General features: G+C 41.9%; 1 protein-coding gene across 3 annotated transcripts in view; it reads left to right on the top strand.

Annotated features, from left to right (window-relative positions):
- zfpm1 (zinc finger protein, FOG family member 1) overlaps positions 1-23,590 on the top strand; it is a 109,603-nt gene that overhangs the window by 69,956 nt on the left and 16,057 nt on the right. For all 3 annotated transcript variants that reach the window (XM_071490307.1, XM_071490323.1, XM_071490317.1), the window contains exon 4: positions 10,236-10,369. In XM_071490307.1, coding sequence (XP_071346408.1) covers positions 10,236-10,369 — 134 coding nt within the window. The remainder of the gene's footprint in view (positions 1-10,235; positions 10,370-23,590) is intronic.

Genomic DNA, 23,590 nt, shown 5'->3' on the forward strand with positions numbered 1-23,590 from the left:
AAAAACTGTGAAGCAAGCAGTCTTGAATTCAGCCTCTGAAGGATGCAGCCCCTGCACTGGTACACGGCTAGAGAGGGGCATGAATGAGGAGTTACGAGGGACCCCCGAGCTCAGGGCCTAAAACCACGGCGCTGCATGTGGTGATTAACATAAAATGGGTGTATTTTTTTTTTTCTTTTAAGTAGATGTGGTATTTTTGTCTTGAAAGGTCAGAGGTCACCAAGGTCAGAGTTAATATGAACCCACATTCAGTTCACACTGAAACTAACTGACATTATTATAATCAGTGTGTTGGATGAACAGTCTTGTGACTGACTGGATAATGACTCTGTCTCTCACACACATGCAAGCAGAGGCACTTTTTTTTTTATCAGCACTACATAAAACTCCCTCCAGCAGTCAGGTGATCGAACTTCAAAATGAAGTTTTTGCTTGTGACCGTTTGTATTCTTTGCATTTGTTTGTTGTCAGTCTTCAGTGAGGAGGAGGAGGAGGAGGAAGGAGGGAGAGGGGGGCTCATCTCATCAGCAGTAGCCCTGTCACTTGTTCTGTTTTTACCCCCTTCGTCCTCTGAACAGAAAAAAAAATGCTTTTAGTTTTTTTCCCCCTCATTTTATCTTTCTTCGCATATTTGTGAATTTGCATGTTTGCTTCTTGCTCTTTTCTGGTGGTGTATGTATTTTGTAGATAAAAGTTCAGCAGTGCAGTTAAGAGAAATTAGTTGGGTAAACAGTGGTAAATGTCAATGATAAAGTTCTGTTGAAGCTCATCTGATTAGCAGGGCTACGCAGGTGTCTTATCTTGCCTGTGCAACAGAGGGTAAAATGGAAATGATTGCGTGGTCCTGAGCAGTAGATGTCTATCCCAGAAATGTCTATCTGCCGCTGAGCCGAGCCTGCCGGACTCCAGGGACCCAGGGGTGCTGCATGGAAGATCGTGGGGAGAGAGGAGAAAGAGAAAAGAAGGCTCAATCAGGTCTTGCTTTCTTGTTGTCAGACGGAGGCCTTTTATCAGCCGGCACTCTAAATAATGTAGGTGGTCATTAATGTGAAAAGCTGTGTAGAATCAGTGAATGCAAATTTTAGACTTTTCAAGAGCGTCATCACAATCATGAGCAACTGAGCCATGACTGACTGAACCCTAACAGCCAGGGTAATAGGGACAGCACCAGGTGGATTGTTTAGTTTTATGAAGTCCAGATGTTTTAACATGATGCATATAGGTGATGCATATTTTAGATGAACAGTGAAACTTGTCATTGCTGTGTGGTAAAAGAGTCCTAGTAACTGTTGGAAATCCATTAAAAGTGTCAGAGATTTGAGGATCCTTCGAATTTAAAATGTAGCGTATGATTCAGAATACAAATATCTGACCATCAGAAATAAAGAGAAAAGACTGTGGATTAAGATTCCACTTAAAGCTGCATTAGTCAGTTGTTTTTAAATGTAGAAAATTTAATTAAATAACTACTTGAAATGTGATTAATACTTATCACCAAACTCTACTGCTCTGTTGAGCTTTTTAGCCTCTTTTAGCTTACTGTGTTGGTTTTATGGTCTAGTCTCACTGCTGTCAGTAATTGTTTCATATCTGATAGAGGCAAATAGTTGTGTTTATTGGGCATAAATATATAAGGTGATAATACAGCTTGTCAGGGTTGTGTGTGTTGTTTTTTGTGTTATTTTAAGTTCTTCTCGCCTCAGTGGCCAAATATTAATGAATGCAGGTTTTAGAGTTATCTCCAATGCTTTGATACTCCATGTATTATTATGTTTTTAACCTACAGAATATCCCCCAGAACCTGGCTGGTTAAACCTTTTTTGATAAATCTTTTTTTGTGCATGTTAATTTAAAGAACAGAAACAATCTGTATTCCATAAAATATGTTTAAGAGACGCTAAAATCTAAGTGGCTCAGTTATTCTGTAGTGGATTTACTTTGATGTTTAGGGTCATTGTCCTGCTGCATCAGCAGCTTCTCGTGAGCTTCACCTGCTGAAGCTCACGAGATAAACTTGGTAATTTATTCCCCCCCCCCAATGATGTGGAGCCGTCCAGGCCCGGAGGCAACAAAGCTCCACATCCAAAGCTGCCTCCACCCTACTTCACCCTTGGGATGATGTTTTCAGCCCTTCTACATCATACTTAGAGCTGCATGTTCTTCCCCAACAGTTAAGCAGCAGTGTTGTGGAGAGTCAAGCTGCTCTTTGTCAAACTTCAGAGGAGCAGCAATGTTTTTGTGGAGAGCAGCAGCTTCCTCTGTGGTGTCCAATGGCAGCACACCGTGCTCCGTGATCTGTGTGTGGTCGACTCAGAAGGAGAGATGAGCTTCTTTCTTACCTCACTGATGATTCTGTGTTGTGTCTTCGGAGTCGTCTTAGCTGGACAGAACTAAATCATCTCCATTTAAAGACAGTTTGTTTAACTGTGGACTGATTAGGATCTAAACTCTTTCAGATGATGGTGGAACCCTCTCAGCTTTATGCAAATCATGTCTTTTTGTTGTGAGGTATGGATCACATCAGTGGATGCCTCTTGTAAAAAGCAAACTCAAAACGTTGTAGTGTTTTATTTTTTTTTTATGAATCAAAGTAGCTCTAACACACACCTCCAATCTTGTTTCATTGATTGGTTTGATAACATTTGTCTCCAATTAGCTTTAATTGGTGTCATTAGCCGAGGGGATCACATACTTTTTCCAACCTACGCTGTGAAGCTGTGAGTGATGTTTTCATTATGAACAGTACGTTGAATGATTTATTTTGTAGTGACTGGAGGAGAAGTCTTAAAGAGGACAGCCCTTGTAAACTTGGCAGATAGAATTGGATTCAACGTCATGTGTGAACACAGATCACAGGATATTTTCTCACATTAGCAGAACTACAATATGTGTCCTGCGTTTCCCGTGAGGACTAGAGAGAGAATAGGAATGGAAGGTGTTGGGATTTGTCATTCAGCAAAGGTTAAACCCCACCTATTAGTGCGGGGTCGGAGCAGCACGCAGATAAAGATTTCCTGTTGTGCGGTGTCAAAAAATCAATAGCTCTGCCGCGATGTGCTCATTTGATATCAACAATAGTCTTTTTAAAAATCAATTAGGCTGGATAGAGGAGAACATCAGTGTTGCGTTACACCTTTCTTTTTTTACCCTTATATCACATTGATATCCAATAAGGCAGGCTGTTTGAGCATGCTCATTCCTATTTACTGACCAAGCACTGCTCCTTTATGCAACTCTGTTGCCCTACACAGTGTCAGACTTCTCTAAAGAGAATTAAGCAAAACGTCTACAGACTGACGTCACAATGTGGATCTGGTGCCACTTCATGTGTTAAATCTAAACACAAAATGTATTAGTCACATGTAGATGGTGAACAACAACTACTACACAACTGAGGCCTGCTTAGCCATGATGGCCTTTTCTGCATCTCCTGTACATTAGTGCATAGTGTATTATTTACTTAATCAGATATTTGGTATAGAAAATGTCAGAAAATGGTGAAAATGACCATAAAAAAATGAAAATGAAAAAGATTTCACACTGGCATTGTCTTAGTGTTGAATGTTTTGTCTGACTAACAGTCCAGAGCCAAAAGATATTCAACAACAACACAAGTTAGAGAAAAGAAGGAAATGCTCACATTTGAGAAGCTTGAAACAACAAATATATGATCATTTATCTCTGTTGTGTAATGTACAGCACAGTATGAGGTTTAGTCCTTCACATGAATACAGGTAATATAACAACATGAGAACATACTGGGAATCATGTTAAGGATAGAAAATGACAGTGGACCCAGGATAGGTCCATGTGGGGCTCCACATACTGCCACATACATATTATTGAACACCCACTGTGGAAAGAGATAACTGACTCCTTTTACAATCAGTAGCTAATGTTGACAAGCCATTGTTCCTAAAGTAAAAAAAAAAAAAAACTTCTCACGTGTTTTCATGAGCACTACCAGCCTCTGAACAAGCCAGAAAAATCTGCGTCTCCATTTTTGGGTTCAGATACAGTTTTGGATTCTTCCCAAAGTTGTGGACAGTTTCTACTCAATAACATGTATTAATAATACAACACGGCAGTTCAGATAACAGCCCACCTGCAGATTTAATTAATTTTTCTTCCAGGTTGACTATACCTGGCAATGCAACAATGAATTTACCTGATTAAGTATAGAATAACACTATTGTCCCTCATATGATTTTCTGCATTGCTCATAGAGTGAATCCTTAGCAGATGGTGGTCACTTCACTATCACCTTAACTTTTAGTGTTATTTTTAGTGTTACTTTTAGTGTTAACTTTCTGACTTTGTGTTTTTTTATACGCTGCCTTTTAAGCTTTATCTCTTTAAAACATGAAAGATAAACTCATCGTTAAGCCGTGATGTGGTGTTACATTCTCTGACCTTTGCAGACTTGACCATGTCCAACCAATAACTTCATCAAGGCGTCCATAAACTATACAAACTTTCCATCATTCACAAATTTATCATCTAACCCCACTTCCTGCCTCGGGCATTTTTTCTGTTCCTTGTTAAAACAGCTCATGAAAATAAATATTATGGAGTTTAAAAACACTCCACAGAGTTAAAAATCCCTGTGTATATTTCCGTAGATCAACACACTGAAACTGAATGCTTTAGTGTTTCTGCTTAATTGTGTCATACATGGTGACTCCACAGATGAAGGAATAGCTTTTCAACAAAGATGGTGGGAGCAGACACATTGTATTGACCAGTAATAAAGCTAAAGATAAAAAAGTATTTCATTAAACCTTAGGAAAGTAAAACAAAATTCAAAATTCCATATGCCAGGTCCCCTCAGCCGTTTCAGTCAGACATTAGTATCAGCAGCTACATCGGTGTGACGTGACTGAAATAAACAGATCAGCCACAACATTCAAACTGGTTCAAACTGTTCCTTTAATAATTAGTGCTCTCTCCTTTGTGCTTTCAGTTTTCATGTTTTATAGTTTACATATGTACATCAGCATCGTACTCATTGAGTTCTGGAAATGAAACTGGAATGAAGCAAACCGCTCTGCCCCGCCCACCTGCCCAGTTTTGCCCCGCCCAGCCCTTCACCCCCATCCTCATCGTGTGCACTTTCTCAGTTAATTCAGGAGTCGGGAGCTTGCAAGTCGACCATAGCCACGTCTTCCAGCAGTCAGTGTAAGCTTGAGGAGGAGTGTACCAGAGGTGCGTTGACATGTTGAGCTCCCACCTCTGACGTGGCCTTCTCTGATTGGTCAGAGGGCGAGATCTGCACTGCTGCCTGGTCGTTCAGTGAGTCTGGATCACGGCACCTCTCCACATGAAGATATGTTGTGATGTGTGTGTCAACTAAAAGATATTACAAACATTTCCATTGACAGAACTCACCCAAAGATCCTGTAACAACATCATCAACACTGTCCTGGTCTGTTCCTAATGGCTGTCTGCCACCTTCAGCTCTGTGCTCTGTGCCCCCTCCCCACTAACACACACACACACACACGCTCACACTCATCCGTTAATTGCGTTAGTCATTTCATTAATGACAGACTGATTGTTTTATTGTGTTGGCTCATCAAAGAGGCCTGGACGCCCCAGTGGCTGCTGAAGCGTCCGTATTGATAAGCTTTTGTGTGTAGCCGGTGACAGGGTGTGTATATTGGTGGGATGATGAGTACCGGTTCCATGTGTGGGAGCGCAGTGTGTGTTAGGCTGCAATGTGTCAATGTGTCAGTGGGTATTCAGTGTGTGTGTGAGAAAAAAAGAGAGAGAGAGAGAGCAGTGTGTTTACAGGCAGAAATCAGGTGCTGCGGGTAATTGGCGAATGTGTTTACATGGACTGCAGTAACCTGGTTACTGTAAGTCCACGCAGAAGTGCAACGGATCAGTCATCAGATTTTTCCTCCACCTCTGGCTCATTGACTCTAACTGTATAGTGATGGAAAACGCAGCTGACTGACACAAATACTCAGATGTTCAGTGGTGGAAACCCACTTATTTAGACTCCTACAGGCCCCTTTGAGACTTCTTTTAAATATGAGCATACACTGATCTCTCCTTTCTCCTCCATCCAGCCAATCCACGCTGATACTCCCCTGTGGTGATCAGAAACCTACCTGTGGTCAGGTCTCTCTAATCCCCTGCCCTGATTACACAAACCAGGTTTCTTGTTTACATGACAGTTAATAAATCATCTTACTGGAGAAAACCGACTGTAACCTGCTTCCTTAGGCACATGTAAAGGCAGTCATTGTAAGGGTGTGTGTGTGTGTGTGTGTGTGTGTGTGTGTGTGTCTGTCTGTCTGTCTGTCAGAGCTAAATCACTGAGGCTGTGTGGATACTGTGGAGCTGGTTGATATTGATAACAAGCCCATCCAGCCTTGTGTTCTTTGGAATGACAGAAAGAATTGTGTGTGTGTGTGTGTGTGTGTGTGATGGGGGTAGTATCATACAGTGCAGTGATGGTAGTAGCAGCCAGTGCAGCCATATTGATAAGGAGCACTGGGTTATTATGCAGGTCTGTGGTGGGCAGGAGGGGTAATTAACAGGGATTAGGATTGTTGGAGGCCTCATGTTACCCCAGCGAACACAGTTAACCTGCTGGGATTAGCAAACCGCACTCATTAGCAGAGGTGCACTGATAGCACTTTCTCTCTACCAGTATGAGAAGGCTGTGCTTTATTAAACAGACTCTCTGGCAGCTACTTATTCCACAGCCACTGATGCTGCCTGTAATTAACCAGTTACACTCCATCATTTGCATTTATGTACATTTTCTTATATTTCTTAATCAGATTATTAATAGTAATAATGTTACAGCATTTTGATAATAACAGAAAATAAGATTGATAATGTTAGCCTGTATGGTTATCACTTTATTTAAAAAAAAACAAAAAAACCATGATACATTCTGACAATGACAAACTGAGCAGGTATGTTTACCGTGTTCACCATCTTAGTTTAGCATGTTAGCATGCTAACATGTGCTAATTAGCTATAAATAAAAATGACAGCTAAAGTTGATGGGGATAGTTTTTAGTTGTATTTGTTGAAGTATGTCATCATTAGACAGTGTGTCTCATACCCAGGCTTTAGATTCATATTAAATTTGACCTGATAGTGGCACCAGGTAAAGAGTCATGGAATCAGACATTGAGACACAGTATGAAGAGACATAAATAAGCCCAGTCCTAAACTCTGACTCAGTCCTAAAGGTGACTTCAGGTTTGTTGTCATGGTAACATTACAGTCGGCAGGCAGGTGTGTTTTACAGAGGTAGCAGACAGCTTTCCCTTGTATCTACGATTTTTCACTTGCTGGTGTTGAATGTTTCTCAGATGGTTTTGTGTCATGATCACGTGAGTGACATTTTACAAATGTACAACACATGGCCTGTTGCACCTACACACTGTAAATTTAGAATTTGGACGCATCTAATACTTAATTTTCTCTGTGCAAATTTTGAAAGTGACAGGATAACTTCTCAGATTTAAAGGCACATTGACAGTTTCTAACTCTAAGTTAACCCAAACAGCATCTTCCACCATCTGTGCATTTTCTACAAATGTTGTTAGTCCAGCTTTATCTCCTAATCAAAGTAAAAGTAACTTTGTTTGGGCTGGCATTGATCTGGACAATACCAACACTGCTCGTTTCATTATCCACTCCATGCACTTAGTTAGCCTCCCTCTCTTTCACTTATTAGGTTTGTTTTCACTTAAACAATCTTAGTGTGAACACTAAAAGTAAGAAAATAAACAGATATATTGCCAAAAAACAACAAAAAAAAAGGTTTTAAGTCACGGCTAAGTAGGAAAAGTTGTCATATCAGAAATGAGAGGATGTGCTGATGCTAACAGAAGCAGATTTAAAATTGAATACGTCAGCACCTGCGTCTAAGCATTCATGTCATGTTACCCCTCACCGTTAAATACCTTCACTCCAAAGGAAATACCAGAATTTAAAGAATATAAAGAACAGGACATTACATCACCACAGAGTCACCAGTACCAGGTCAGACTGCGCCACTGTCCACTTCTGAGTCGTGATGGTTGATTAAAAACGGCACAGCTGGATCAGAAGAGACAAATCACTGAAAATATATTAGTAGGGAGGCAGTCAGTAAAATGCCATCATGTCACATTTCAGAAATGCTTATGAATTCTAATGAAGGGGTCAGTTTCTCTTAGGGTTTTACTGTTAGGTCTGTTTGTGTATCTCAAACACACCTCAGAAGACTTCATGAAAACATGTGGACACTGAGGTTGCCCTCGACCGTGCCTCGACCACAAACGACCCATCTGATTCCCCTAAAGGTGCACTCCTGATGCAACAAGTCATGAAAGGATCTCCGAGGTCAAATCCTCACACTCTTTCACAAGGAGGGTCAACGGAGCTGGTCAGGCTGATAAGGGTCCCATGTGGTGAGGCTTGGCCAATGGCACGGCAGCAGACTGGACATTGATGGAGTGCTGAGATAAGGGGGGGTCATAGTGGCCAAACTGAGGCAACTGATAGCACGATAGGAGATTGGATACTGGTTGGACAGACGCTGGACTTCAGACTCTGCAGCCAGCAGGTTTAGACTGTCTGAGGAATCATGTTTGGGCTGGTGCTTAACCTCAGACTGAAATCTGACACAGACAGAATCTGTCAGCGATCGTGTGTGAGGAGGCTGGACGCCAACACCACAAACATGTCCTTTTTAATTTGGTATATTTCAGCAATGAAGTGCAACAAGGTTTTCTTCAAGCTCCACCCAAAAACCAGCCAATTAAAAATTCAGCCCGACCTGACACAACAGTACTGCAGGTCAGCTCAGCTCATTATGCATCTGGCATCAGTGTCACGCTCTCATGTGCACCGGGGCAAGAGAAGGAAGAAGTAGGGCTGGTTACGCTGTGACACAGGCTAGGACCAGCAAACAATGTCAACTATTTCCATAACGCGTGATCACTGTGTGACCTGTGTGTTATTCATTACATTGTACCAGAGTGTTGCTGTAACTTTGAGCAACTCGCCACTTCCTGTGTGGGTACGCTACAACAGCTGCCTGGCGACTAAAAACAATATCTTCAACTGCTGTTTTTTTTTTTTAAATAAGGTCTGCTCCTCACCTCCCTGCATCCCTCCGACTTTCTTCCCTCAAACCACCCTCCTTCCTGCTCCTTCCACCCCTCCATAACCCAAACCCCCCCCCACCGGCTGTGGGAAAGCCATTTTATCAGCGTCTGTCCGTTGTTCTCTGGTGGGGATAGATACAGAGAAGATAGATGAGTGTTTTGACATGGAGAGTGTTAGACAAACACTCTTATCAGGCCCGCCACTTTAGACCGACCCCCCGAAACAGTCGCCTGAACCATGGATGAGATGAGAAAGGTGGGGGGGGATTTTGTATGTTTTGATCAGAGAGAGAGGTAGATGGTCATAACACGAAAGCTTCTCCAGAGGCAGACCCTGAGGCCGCTGGTGTTGCTGAAGCAGTTGACATTAATCCCATCCGTCAGTCAGTGGAGTTCCCTCTGCAACACTCATTAGTGCTGCTCCTCAGATTTGCAGAAACTTCTCCAAACTGCAGACAGCTGCTGCTCCTGCACTCCGAGCTGTCTTCAGTTTTTAAATAAATGGATCAGTCCTCTGTGCCTCCTGGCTATCTGGCTCTATCTGGGCTGCAGCAGGCTCAGACCACAGCCGTCACTGCCATCCTTATGCACTTATCACTTTGAGGAAGTACACAAGAAGTTTCCCTGTTTGAACCAGTCAGGGCTCAGCTTGTATCAAACTCCCCCTGCTGTTGGCCTTTTGATAGCTTTTACTCCATGGCCTGAGCTGCTGCGAGGGTTCAGGTCAAGTTCAAGCCACATGATGCTTCTGCTGATTGTTTTTGAAATGTTTTTTAGCCTGTCACATGGTCTGTGCTGATTGCTGTGGGTCAGTGGGGCTGTTTGAAGGCTGAAACTGATATTTGATAAGCATATCTACCAATGCTCACTATCTTTAAATGTTAAATATAAATCTAAAATCAGATCAGTAAAAGGCAGTTCAGACTTGACCGGAAAAGAAAAAAAAAAAGACTGTTTCTTCATCATATTTATCAGTGCCTGGATGATACCAGCTGTTTAATGATCAGGTCATTATACCCTTGACACTTTAACATGTTGATGCGTCTGTGCAGTCTGGTTTATTTCACCCTCCCTAATGGTACCCGCTCCTCCTCTCTTCTCTCCTCCCCACAGATAACCTGGAGTTAGGTGAAGAAGACGGCGACAGCAGGGTGGTGGCCGGCAGGGACCTCCATCCAGACACAACGTGGGGACCTTACCCAGGAATCCTCCAATCAGAGGGCAGCACAGATGATCAGGAGACAGAGGTAAGAGCTCTAATGTGATCATTGTGCAACATCTACTGGCAAAGATTCAGTTACACTTATCAGTTAACTGTTATTGTAACTGTTAATTTATTCTCATAGAGGAGCTCTTAAACTGAAAGGATGCAGATTCTTCTAGAGTCACATCAATGACTCATGGACATGACTGATGAATTCTGCTCTTAAATTTCTAATCATTTTTTTTAATGGTTCAATCCCATGAGTTTACAGTAATTACTGCAGGACACAATCCTAACAGCACTTGTGTAGTTAGTTGTTGAATTTTTCTATTTGTAAGCTCGTCTCTACTTTTAGTGGCTTTTTCTTACATTGCGATTATTTTAAAGCATGGTAATTCATAAAATTGACCATTATGAGTCCAGCGGTTGTAATAAAAACAAGACACTGCTGACGTGCATGATGTCCAGTCCAGTCCAGATGTCTCAGACTCACACACTGTACAATGTGCAGTCTGTTCATAAATTATATTTATCTACATGTTCTTAAATTACATCAGTGATATATGACATAACTATTGAGCAGGCAGATCTGCATCATCTGGCATTTTAGACAGATTAAGTTGCTGTTTTATTAAAACAAGAACCAAGAAATGTATCATAATTGTTATTTGTTGATCCATTAATCACTTAAATCAATTATTTAAAAAATGTAACTTCAAAAGTGCATTAAATATAAAATATAGGAAAAGATGATCTTGCTTTGAACATATTATATTATATTATATTATATTATATTATATTATATTATATTATATTATATTATATTATATTATATTATATTATATTATATTATATTATATTATATTCAACAGTTTAGTCATTTATCAAGAAAAATATCAAACATTTTCTTCAAGCTTCTAAAAAGGGTTGGGTTTTCTGTTTCTTGATAAAAGAAGGAACCTGGATGTCATTGTGGCCTTTCTGGGTATTTTATGCACAAAACAATTATTTGATTGATCAAAAAAATAGATGAAAGCAGATGATCTGATAATGAAAATAGTTGTTTTTTGCAGCCCTGTTTGTATTATTACAGAACAAATATTAGCTTTTGGTGATTAATTATACAGGAAATCATTATTTTAAATGGTTAATCAATAAATTAACAGACATATTGAATTGAATGCAGCCCTGTTGTAAGACAAGCTAACAAATGCAATAGGAGTGAAACACTGGGGCTATATCATAATAAATATTCTAGTGTAGCTCCTCTGTATTGCAACACTGAGACGGGAGTGCATCATGTTGTTTAATTGCAGCAGGCTGAAGTGAAGGGTTTTCATTTGTAAAGGTCAAAGGTCAGAGATCAGATGGTTGTTGAATGAACACCTTATCACATATGAGTGTTGGACAGTGGTTGGGAATGAAAACAGCTCTGTGTGTGTGTGTGTGTGTGTGTGTGTGTGTGTGTACTTGTACTTGCTACATAGCAAGGACCAAAAAAAGTATTTTACTAACAGAGTGAGGACATTTTGGGTCCTCACTTTTTGAAACACCTTCAAATCACATTTTGAGGGTTAAGACTTGGTTTTAGAGTTATGGTTAGAATTAGGTTTAGGTTAAGGTCAGGGTCAGGGTAAGGGTTAGGCACTCAGTTGTGATGGTTAAGGTTAGGGTAAGGGGCTAGGGAATGCATTATGTCAATGAGTGTCCTCACAAAGATGGAAGTACAAGTGTGTGTGTGTGTGTGTGTGTGTGTGTGTGTGTGTGTGTGTGTGTTCCTTGGGAACAGTGTGTGGGACCGGATGGAGCCCTATCAGAGGCTGGGTTCGTGCATCATGTGCAAGTCCATCTAATCATATGATACTGATGCTGGGAGAGGCTTCCTGGCACGGAGCACAAACTCTTACAAGTGCACACACACACTCACACACGCAGGGTCATTCACACTCAGACATTCCTGCTACATTTTAATAACTGACTGCATTGCTTTACCTGGCGTCCTCCTCTTCTCTCAAGTTATTATTCATGTTTTTTTGACTCCAGGTGCCGAAAACTGAGCTCGATTAATTTTAGTCCAGCTCAGTCCAGTTTAACAAGTCCACATCAGGGTCCAAACCAGTTCATATCTGGTTAACAAAAACTCCACCCAGTTCAAATGAAGCCAGATGGAGCTTATACAACACAACCAGGCCTTTCCCCATCAGTCTCCTCTCCTCTCCTCTTTCCTCTCCTCTCGTTTCCTCTCTCCTCTCCTCTCCTGTTCCATACTCTCCCCTCTTCTCCTCCTCTCCTCCCAGCCCTCCCCAGACGTCCGCCTGCCTTTTATCTCCACATGGCGCCATCCTCCTGGACAACAAACCCCAGTGATTGATTCCTGCTTGATAGGCTCTCATTTCTAAGATTTCGTTTATTATCAGTGAGGTTCTGAGTGTACAGATAGATGTGTGTGCGTGTGTGCGTGTGTGCGCACGAGCACTCAATCACACACAAACTCCCTCACCAATCACCTTTTGTTCTTCCCCTCCCTTCCGCAGCCCGTACCGTCCTCTTCCTCCTCTAAACTGTAAAGTCCATTTTTGTTCTTTTGAGGGCTTTGCATTCATATGGAAAGCATCTCGTTCTGACTCTTAATACTCATTTTCTCTCTTCTTCCTCATTTTCTGCCCCCCTCCCCCTCCCCTCCTATCTGTGGACTGAAGGACTGAGGAGACGGACCTTCAGTATCTACTGGAGATAGTGGCTGTAATCTCACATTCCTCCTGTGTTTCTCCCCCTGTCACTCCACATCCTCCCCCTCCTCTATCCATCCCTCCATCCCTCCATGCCTCCCTCCCTTTGCGGGTCAGCAAGGGTCAGGGCTATCCTCCTGCTGGAGAGGAGAAATCTGCTCATCTCCCGCTGCTCCTCTAAAGCTCGAGCCATCACACTGCATTCCTACGGTGGATTACAGTGGATGTAAAGTATAAACTCACGTCACATTCCTTTTATTTGACTGCATGAATAATTTTTCATGTTAAAGAGCACTGTTTGTAGTGTTCGTAGTATTATCACTTAAATCCAAAAAGAGGTATAAGGGTAAACATTTAACTTCAGCACAGTTTCACACCTGGAGGCCATTCATTACAACCACAGTCTGATCTTTTCTTTATAGTTTATAGTAAAACCTGCAACATTTATGTATTTGGGTGATTTTAGTTTAGTGTAAAAATTGTAGATGGACATATAAATAGATGGCTTGAAACTCACAAGAAAAAAGTGTTAAGAAAATAAATTATCAGATGTCAAATTTTCTCTATTTTCAATTGAATAGCAATGAAAAATACTGTGTTCACACACTCGTCTGGCAGTTAACTGGAAAGGTATCAAAACCTCTCACTGATTTAATCTTGCTCATGAAATGTCCCCTTGAAGTCACAACATGTAACTTTTCCATATTCAAATGTTTAAAAGTGACTGGACTTAAGTTTAGTTTATATTTTGTTGTGTACATCAATTTTCAAACCAGAGAAATCTGTGATTTTAATCATAGAACAGTCTGTTTCATTTGGTCACCTGTCAATGACGTCATATCCTCTCTGTTCATGTGTCAGTGTTGTGGTTTCCTGCCAGAAGCTCAAAATGGACTTTTATCCAGTTTTAAGCCGCATTTGTAAGATACACACGCTACACCTTGGTCGTTTTCAACTGTATGAAGGATTTTAGTCATCAGACATGTGGATCTGAAGTTATCAGAGACAAAGATGAACAAATGTTAGGCAGCTCAGCTTCCAGTCCTGTGTCCATCAAACAGCCTCGTAGAAACACTGATTCAGCTGCCAGTGAAAACTTCCTGAATGTCTGGTTTATAATTAATCAGAGAAACAGTTGAAAAAAATGTTAGCATCCCATGATCCCACACTATTACATGACGTCACCCAACACCAACTTTTGTTTCAGTTTTGACTGAGAGATGATAATTGTGATATTGATTTGAAGTCTCAGCTCTCAGCTCCTCAGATCCTGATTCCTTCCTTATTTCTTCTCTGGTGTTTCCTAACTCTGTGGTGCAGACAGTGAATTTCATCTCCTAGGTACAGTATGTAAAATATGTAGAGGTAACAGTTTGATATACAGACAGTTTGTTTGAACTTCTCCTGCGACTGTTGGACTTTGTCTCCTGACCAAGAGAGGAAACATAAATGTGTCAGTTCTAATTCGTGGCCCTGCTCTGCCAATGTTCTCAAACAATCAGCACTGAATGTAGAAGTGAAAGAGTTATGAGTTACAGAAAATTGTTTAAAAAAAAACAACTTGGTTTTTGAAAACGTTGGACATCACATTTACTTCCTCATGAGCTTTAACCACACAGGTCTGTGACCAGCCTATCAATCCATCAGGCTCTCTCTGAACCTGCACCCTGAAGCTGTTATCATCACTGCTGCTGCAGATAAAGCTGGTTTCTTTGGAAACAAACTATGGCCTCAAATATTATCATGAAGTTGAATGAACACTTGTTTGATGCTACTTGACAAACATCAGATGTCACATTGCATGTACTGTACTCCAGATGCTGGGCTGCTCTACATATCAGTTAGTTCATTTCAAAACCAGTGAAGACGAGCACTAATGTGCACAAGTATCCCAGAGTGTCATCCCTAAATTCAAAAAGTCGAAAAGTCGACCCTAAATCAGTCCAGGTGTTGACCTGAGCTAAGATCTGCTGACTGTGAAGGCCACAGCACAGGATTCAGATCATTTTTTATCCTCATCAGACCAGTTTTTTACTTTGGAAATCTTACACTTGTTTGCAGAAGGTAGAGAGGAGTGTAACTCTTTCACCTTCCATCCCTCCATTTCCTATTGATATTATAGTGGATATGAAATATGAATTATAAAATTACTTAACATAAAAAACACAGACAAGTCAACAAGAAGTGTACAAAGGTAAATGAGGGAAACTAAAGCCTAAGTCCAGCTGAAAGTGGAAAAACTAAAATATTCATTCATTGTCCATTTATTTTCCTTTGACCAGACAACTTTCCTCTAATGGACTCGCACCATCAGCTGACTTCTATACCTGTGCATTTTTTCCAGCTGTCACTCCCTACCTTGCTTCTGTCTTACACCACCCGTCCTCCTCAGTTGTTGTAGCCTGTGTGTGTGTGTGTGTGTGTGTGTGTGTGTGTGTACTTGTACTTGCTACATAGTAAGGACCAAAAAAAAGTACTTTACTCACAGAGTGAGGACATTTTGGGAAAGTGTGGACATTTTGGCCGGTCCTCCCTTTTTGAGACACTTTCAAATCACATTTTGAGGATTAAGACTTGGTTTTAGAGTTATGGTTAGAATTAGGTTTAGGTTAAGGTTAGGGTCAGGGTTAGGCACTCAGTTGTGATGGTTAAGGTTAGGGTAAGGGGCTAGGGAATGCATTATGTCAATGAGTGTCCTCACAAAGATAGACAAGGTACAAGTGTGTGTGTGTGTGTGTGTGTGTGTGTGTATGTGTGTGTGTCTTTGTTATCATGTGGTCGGTGGGTCGTTTGTCGTTTGTGAGGAATCAGGGTGGGGCAGAGAGAATGAGTGAGAGACACGGAGAGGCAGATGAGATCCAGTCCTTGCTTTCCCTCCAACAGATCTCCTTCATTAGATTAGCGACGTGTTAACTGGCCTGTGTCATATGGAAATCCTGTCATTTGCATCTCTTGAGAAAGAGGCGTAAAACCATTTATCTATTTAAATATATTCTGGCTGATATGGCTGTTGGACTTTAGAACAGGGTATAATAATGTTTACTGATCAACTGATCAGCTGGCTGCTGATTCCTCACAGTTTTTGGTTGAGTGAACAACCAAGTCCTCGTCTGTGAGCCTCCCGTGGCAACCCAGGAGCGAGCACGCCACTGCTGCTATTCTGATTGGATCGTACATAACAAATCTGATATTATATCTCCTCTCCTTCTGATTGGATCCTGCTTTAATTAACTGATAGTGCAAGTGCATGTTATTGGACTGAATTTGCAGATTTGTTGTAAAATTTCCACTCAGAAGTGGGATGAAGTGAGAGTAAAAGAGTGATGATGCTAAAGTGTGTGCAAACCAAGGTTTAGTTGCATCTGTTGCATCCTTCGAAAGGACTCATGTCCTGAGTGGAGTCTTCCCACTGTACCGCTTGAGAGACTCCACTTACAACATTGTCCCTATTGTTCTCCCTCTTTCAGCAGCACCCAGCAGCTCACCCCACCCCAATCCTGTCTTTCGTGGAAAGGCAGCCTGAAGGCACGATCCTAGAAGGAGCAGAGTAGGGAGTTCAAAGCGTTATCACGCACCAAACGTCTTTTCATCATGTTTTAGAAACAAGCGTTCGCACTAATCCCCCAATAATCTCTCCAGGAGAACTGGGGCGATAAGGCGCGCCACCCACGGCTTTTCAAACACTTTTTGGGTAGTCTCTTCTCACTCTCTATCTCTCCTCCTCTCTGCCTCCTTTACTCTCCTCTCCACTTCCTCCTTCCCTCACTCCCCTGGAAGGACGAGTGAAGGTGATCACCGTCTCCTCCGTAGTCTCTTTCCTTTTTTTTGCGTTGACTCTGAGCTGGTTTGTTTACAACTGGATTCTGATCTTTATATTTTATCTGGATCCATCAACAGTGTTTCTCTGCCTCTCTGTTTCTCTCTCTCCTCCGCCCATCAAATTAGAATATTAATTAAAATGGTGCTCCTACAGAAGATGACAAATTGATGATTAGAGAGAGTGGTGAGACACCTTCTGTGATGCCCCCCAGAAGAACGCATTACATGAGAACCTTCTTAAAAAGGGAAGGAAGAGAGTGAGAACAAGAGTTTCTACCTTTAAAGACACATTTTCTTAGATCTTATACTCGCTGTCGCTGTGTTTTTGATTATTTAAAGATCAAAATCCCTTCTCTGTCTTCCTGAGGCCTGGACATAAATGGAGTCAAAAGTGATTTGGGGACACACTAATCTTTGTTGGCTCATGGGTTGTGGTATCTAGCAGAGCAATATCACAGGTCGGAGACGTGTGTTTGAATATCGTTTGACAAAAATTTACGTTGCTATAAGTGCACTGGTGAATTCCTCCCTCCCCCGTCTTCCACACTTCTGTTTTAGCCTCGAAGGTGAGGAACTCAAGATGAAGCATACTGACAACTTCAAGGTCCAATATTGTATAAAGGTAGATGTCCAAGTGTTTGTGATTATAAAGCAGGTCTAGGTTCTATATTAATACTGTGAAAGTATCAAAGCCTCAGTCCACAGAGAAATGCACACAGCCTGTATTCAGAAACTGAGCCTTAAAACCAGCTGTCAGGACTTCTGCAACTTTGTGATGTCACAACTATACAGTCACTGCTCTCGGCGATGCCCCAAGCCACGCCCACCTGGACCCACCATCCAACCTTGCAGGATTTTGTTTCTCTGAGTGTTTACCTGAAATCTGCTATGTTTTTGTTCTATTACTCAGAAAACAGTCAGCCAATCAGAAGAGAGGCTCAGATCTTCTCTTCTGATTAACTCACACTTACATAGCGCTTTTCTAGTCATATCTACCGCTCAAATCGCTTTACTCTAGAAGCATGTTCACCCAGTCACTCACACATGCATATGGTGCATTTTGACGCATCACAACAGGAACAACAACAGGTGTAATCTTTATTTTTGCTGCTTTGGTGTCAGGGTCCTGGTTTGTTGACTCACTGTCACACTGTCATGGCTCACTGGGACACTTGAATAGCGTTATTAATGTTATTATAACACCAGTTCAAATATCTGCTGTGAAAAAGGCCTATTGCTTAGGGTTGCACTCGTTAGCTCGGTAATTGAGTGGATACAAGCTCAAGGTAAAACGTCTCTACAATTGTGTAGCATCGTATCCTTTTTCAAAAAGCTAATGATGCTCTAACTGATATTCCAAAGATGGAGTCAACAACATGTTGACCCTGTGCATCTCTAAGGAGAGCCAGCTTTTATCTGCAGGGATTGAATCAGTGTGCTCCATACAGACTACCTCTGCTTTCACCTGTCGTCTGACTTGCCCACATCATGACAGTAGCTTTCTGTCTCTTAGTTTGTCTATCTGGCCCTGACAGAGGAGCCTATCACCCTGGGAGAGGGAGAGAGAGGAGGAATGATTAGAGAGAGAGGAGAGAAAACCGCCAAGAAAGATAAAATACTGATAGACAGAAATGCAGCCAGCCAGGCCAGGAAGGAAGAGGAATAAGAGACCCCGAGAAAGGAGGGAAGGGTCCATCAACTGAAACAAAACGTGAGAGACAAAAAGAAATATGAGCGAAAAAGAGGACTGCACGAGTGGTGAGGCGAACATGGAGGAGGAGGGCTGGAGGAGACAAAGGGAGGAGGTGTTCATCACTCAGTGGCAATGACTGGTTGGTATCTGCATCTCCCTGTCATCTGCAGCGGCTTCTGCAGGGTGGAGGAGGAAGGCAAGAGGAGGAGGAGGAAGTGTAAGGGAGGAGAAGAGGAGAGGGAAAACCTCTATCCTCTCTATCTCTGAGCCTCATCTCCGGCAGTTCAGGAGCCCGCTTTCCAAGAGTGCCTCATTTTCAAATCTGTTATCTCAGCCCCCGTTTTAAGTATTGCAGTTTTATATTTTTACATGTCATTTGCATGCAGCTCATCAAACCTGGCTCCATCTATTTTATTTTTTTTTTCTTCGTGTTCTTCTTCTTGGAGGTGTGCACCGATATGTGTGCGGCTGTGCATGAGCACGCCTGCGTGAGGCAGTGAGGTTTCACTCTGCCGCCGAGCCACAGCCACGTACTGTACTGACGATGTTTGTACCTCGTGAGTGGGATATACAGTGTAAAATAGTATCATGTGTCTCTGATGAATGTTAGAAAAATGCTTTGCTTGAGTGCAGTGGAGGTAAAGTGTGTGTGTGTGTGTGTGTGTGTGTGTGCGTGTGTGTGTGCGTGTGTGTGTGTGTGTGTGCGTGTGCGTGTGCGTGTGCGTGCGTGCGTGCGTGTGTGTGTTTGAGAGGCGGATGAGAGCAGGTTTCTGATTTTTATCTGCCTTCCTTTTCTTTGTATTTTTGGAGGATTCACACAGTGACCTCTTTGTTTGGGACAGTGAGTACAACCCTCCAACCCCCTGGATTGGGGAAGAAACCATTTCCTGTAGCCGAGAGATAGAATGAGAGACGGAGAGAGAAAGGAGGGAGAGATAGGATGGGGAAGGAGGGGCGGGCAGACAGAAGGGCAGGAATGAGAGTTGGAGAGAGGAAGAGAACTGGAGATTAAGGAAGAAAGAAAGAGGTGTACAAAAGGACGGACGCGGCACAGGAGAGAGAGTGAAAGGGGAGAACGGAGGAAGAGGGTGAATTGGATGATTGAGTGAATGATTTTGGGAGGGATGAATGAACGATGGTTGAAAAGGTCAGGAGAGGAGCGGCAAGAGGAGCACAAAACGTTTCAGACACTTAATGCTAGAGAGGAGTTTTAGAAAAAAACACACACCTTTTTCTCTTGCTTTACAAACATTAGTACATTTTTTAAGGAGATAACACTTATTACACATGTTTGATAATGTTGAACCAAACCCTTCTGGCTGCTACTGATATTCATATGTTGGCCCTGTTCATTGTGGCTAAGGAGCCATTTCTTCTGTTGATTAAACTTAATATTTTATTGGATTGTTAATCTGATCATTGTTAAGTGGGTAAACATTTTATGATACAAAATTTCTGAAGGTCTGACATCACAACTTCTCAAAGACAAATGTGCCTTAAAGAGGTTTTGTGTGAACAACATTCAGTTTTCAGTTCCCAATGACAGAGAGACTGGAACCATCTGGACACTGAGCGCAGTGATAAAGCATCTCTGTGTCTGTGCTGGTGAATATGTCGTCCAGGAGGTCACAAGGAAAAGCAGAGGAGGGTTACCACAGATACACTCAGTTTATTAGGCACACCAAGCTAAAACTACTGCAATCTAATGAACAGGTTCTGTTATTTAGTCTTTCCTCTTTAATATGAATGGGGTGGACAAAATTATAGAAACTCCTTGTCAGCAAACTACAATACAGTTCAACCTGTAACATCCAAACTGACCATGCCGTCTAAAACAGTTTTAACAAAACCTAAATATCATAACCCTCATAAAGGTTGGTTTAACCGCAAAATTGTTGTATTAGACTGCACTGGTTAAAGCTAGGTGTACCTAATAAACTGTCAACTGACTAATTTTAAGAAAAGTTGTTCAACAGGAAACACTGACTTTAAAATATCCCACTCAGAACATATTTGAGTCACAGCTCAGTAATGAAATGTAAGAGATCATCATAACTGTTTTGGTACCAACTGCATAGACTGAAACTATCAAATACTGGTCAGATTCATAATCTTGTTAACTAACTTTGATCAGGTAGTTGCTGAATGAAGTTAACGTCAGACTGTATAATTTAGGCCAACTTCTTGTCCGTCTGCAAGTGTTAAGACAAAATGTAATGTGTCTTCATTTGTTAGAATTAGTGTTAAAAAGCCAAACTTCATTTAGAGGAAAAATGTATAATACAAACACAATACAGATAATTAAACCCAGGGTATCGGACTACTGATCCAGACTACTGTGTTACACTCTGTGTATCCACCATGTAAACCTCTAGTGTGAGGTCACTGAAAAGTGACTGATATAGTGACATTGACAATCTCCCCACAGACAGTGTAGTACTGTTAAATGCATGTAAGCACACACTAACATGGATTATTGACCTGCATGCTTTACATTTAATGACCATTACACTTCCTCAGGCCATTACAGAGCAGTGTAAACCAGATTATGGTGTGTGAAACAGTATACACCATTGAGACATAGATGTGTTAGATGTACCGGTTGTGATTTGCATATACAAACACACTTATTCCCCAGTGGCAGCAGTAAAACTGTGGCCGTTGACAGCTGTACAGAGAAATCTTAATCTGCTCATCTGAGTAGGGTGGTGGTGGTGGTGACTCGATTTTTTTTTCTCTATTTCCCCTTTAATAGAAGTTTGTGTTTATATGTGTATGTGTATGTGAATACGTGTGTGTGTGTGAACATATGTACATATACATATAAACACACACTTCTATTGAAGGGGAAATAGAGAAGAAAAAAATACATATACACAAACACACACACATACACACACACACACACACACACACACATACATATATATATATATATATATATATATATGTGTGTGTGTGTATGTATGTATGTATGTATGTTAGGGCTATTATAGGGAAAGTTCTCTGCTTCCTGTCCCCATCACCATCATCATCAGTGCTATTTGGATCCCCAGAGAGAGAGGGTGGGGGGAGAGGAGCCATTCTGATACTGAGAGAGGGAATGGAGAAAGAAAATGAAGAAATGAAATCAGCCTGGCATCATTTGCATTCAAGTTTTATCAGCGTAGGAGGAGGGCGTTTTTGGGCCTGATAAGGAGAGGGCGTCGCAGGCTGCGCTGGAGGTGGAGGGCTGTTGGTGGGGAGAGAGGTGTGTGTGTGTGTGTGTGTGTGAATGTAATATGTGAATTGACTTTGTTAGAAGAAGGTGGCTCTGGAGTTCAGTTGGTGTGTATTTGCACTGGCACACACACACACACACACACACATACGTGAATGTTACAGCAGCTGTAGTGAGGACAGGGTGTTGGGGGTGGAAATGGTGTGTGTGGTGGTGGGGGTGTGGGAGTGGGGGGTTAATATCAGACCAAATAATTAGATTCGCTATCGTCTCAGCGGCAGCAGTGCGGGTATCAGGCAGATTAAAGCCGGGCTCGGGGCTGGTTAATATTCATGAGGGGACCAGGGTCCGGGCGAGGGGCTTAGACTGTAGCTCAAAGACTCTCCTCCGGCTGATGGGGCTTAAGGCAACGCTCTTCACCAAGATGGAGCTCTGCCAGGGAGGCCTGACATCCCACTGATAGATGGAGGGCTGTGTGGATAGTTAGAGTGAGAAAAGAGGAAGAGAAGGCGATGAGGACCAGCAAGGTGTGCTGGCAGTTGATACCCCTTCATCTGCCTGGATCTCTAGATCTGTATTGATCCTGTTGTTTTTATGAAATGACATCAAAACATCAAAAATAGCCATCACTTTCCTCGTCTCCGTCTGGTCCTCCCTCGTCCTTTCTTGTCCCCCGCTCCAAACTGTCAGTGCTCACTTCATACCTTCCTCACACCTGTAGTCTCCCATCAGCGACTCTTTATGGAAAGAGGAAACACACACGATACATGGGGGGGGGGCATTGTCATGTTGTAAGCTCAGGGAACATCTGTGATGGAATAATGACATTTAGCTACTTTAAACAGCTTGTTATAAGTTATGGATGATATTCAGCATGATCAAATCTTTATCACATTCCTATAATATCAGTATGACAACAAGACCCATGTGTGAGTGGTGAATGTTGGTTTGCAAAACAACATAAAGCGGTTGCATTTCTTTGATCACGTTCAGGTGAACAAAAACTCAAACTCATCACCTGCAGAATTTCTTAAAAAAGAAAGCAGACGAACATGGTCGATAGAAGAGTTACAACATCAATAAATCTGAGATTAAAGAGACGCTTACTAATCTTTTGTGACAAGAAGCGACATTTGAGACAAATGAATGTACTGTTGTCACAAATGGCTGCGTATCGTATGAACATCGGTGGTGGACACAGCTGGTGCATGAATGCATTCTCACATGTATAGTAGTACCTACCTTTGATAGAATACACTGTTTGGCTGTGCCAAAAACATTTCAGAGCAGCCTTGGTTGACTCTTTGTAGGTCCAGACGTCTTCCTGCGGTGACTGTTGGCCATTTGTGTCAATGAGATCGGCGTCAGACCAAGAGACGTGAAAAGGGTTTGATACTATCCAGCGGCCTCTTCGCTCTCCTTAACTTACCCCCACATCTCTGGCATTTGCATTCTCTACTGGCCTGGTTAATTACACACACACACACACATGCATGCACACATGCACACACTGAAAGTGTGATCTGGCCCTGTGCCTTTCTTATTCTCATTATCTCATGTAAATCTTTGTTGTGTGTGCATTTGTGACTGTAAAGTGTTTAAAGTAACACATTCTCCTTGTTGCACGTTGACATTGTAGATTTTAGTTACTATTGTAACTGGTGCTTCTGTTTCAATTTAGTTCATGAGTTAAATCCTTCACTTGTGCTTTGTGGGACTAAAAGCAGCAGAATCTGCAGCAGCAGCAACAATTGATCAGTATCTCCTTTAAATTCAGCTGTGGTCACGTTGAGGACATGCTGA

This window comes from Trachinotus anak, unplaced genomic scaffold, assembly GCF_046630095.1.
Source record: "Trachinotus anak isolate AG129_WGS33_773 ecotype Australia unplaced genomic scaffold, CSIRO_AGI_Tana_v1 ptg000002l, whole genome shotgun sequence".
Lineage (NCBI taxonomy): Eukaryota > Metazoa > Chordata > Actinopteri > Carangiformes > Carangidae > Trachinotus > Trachinotus anak.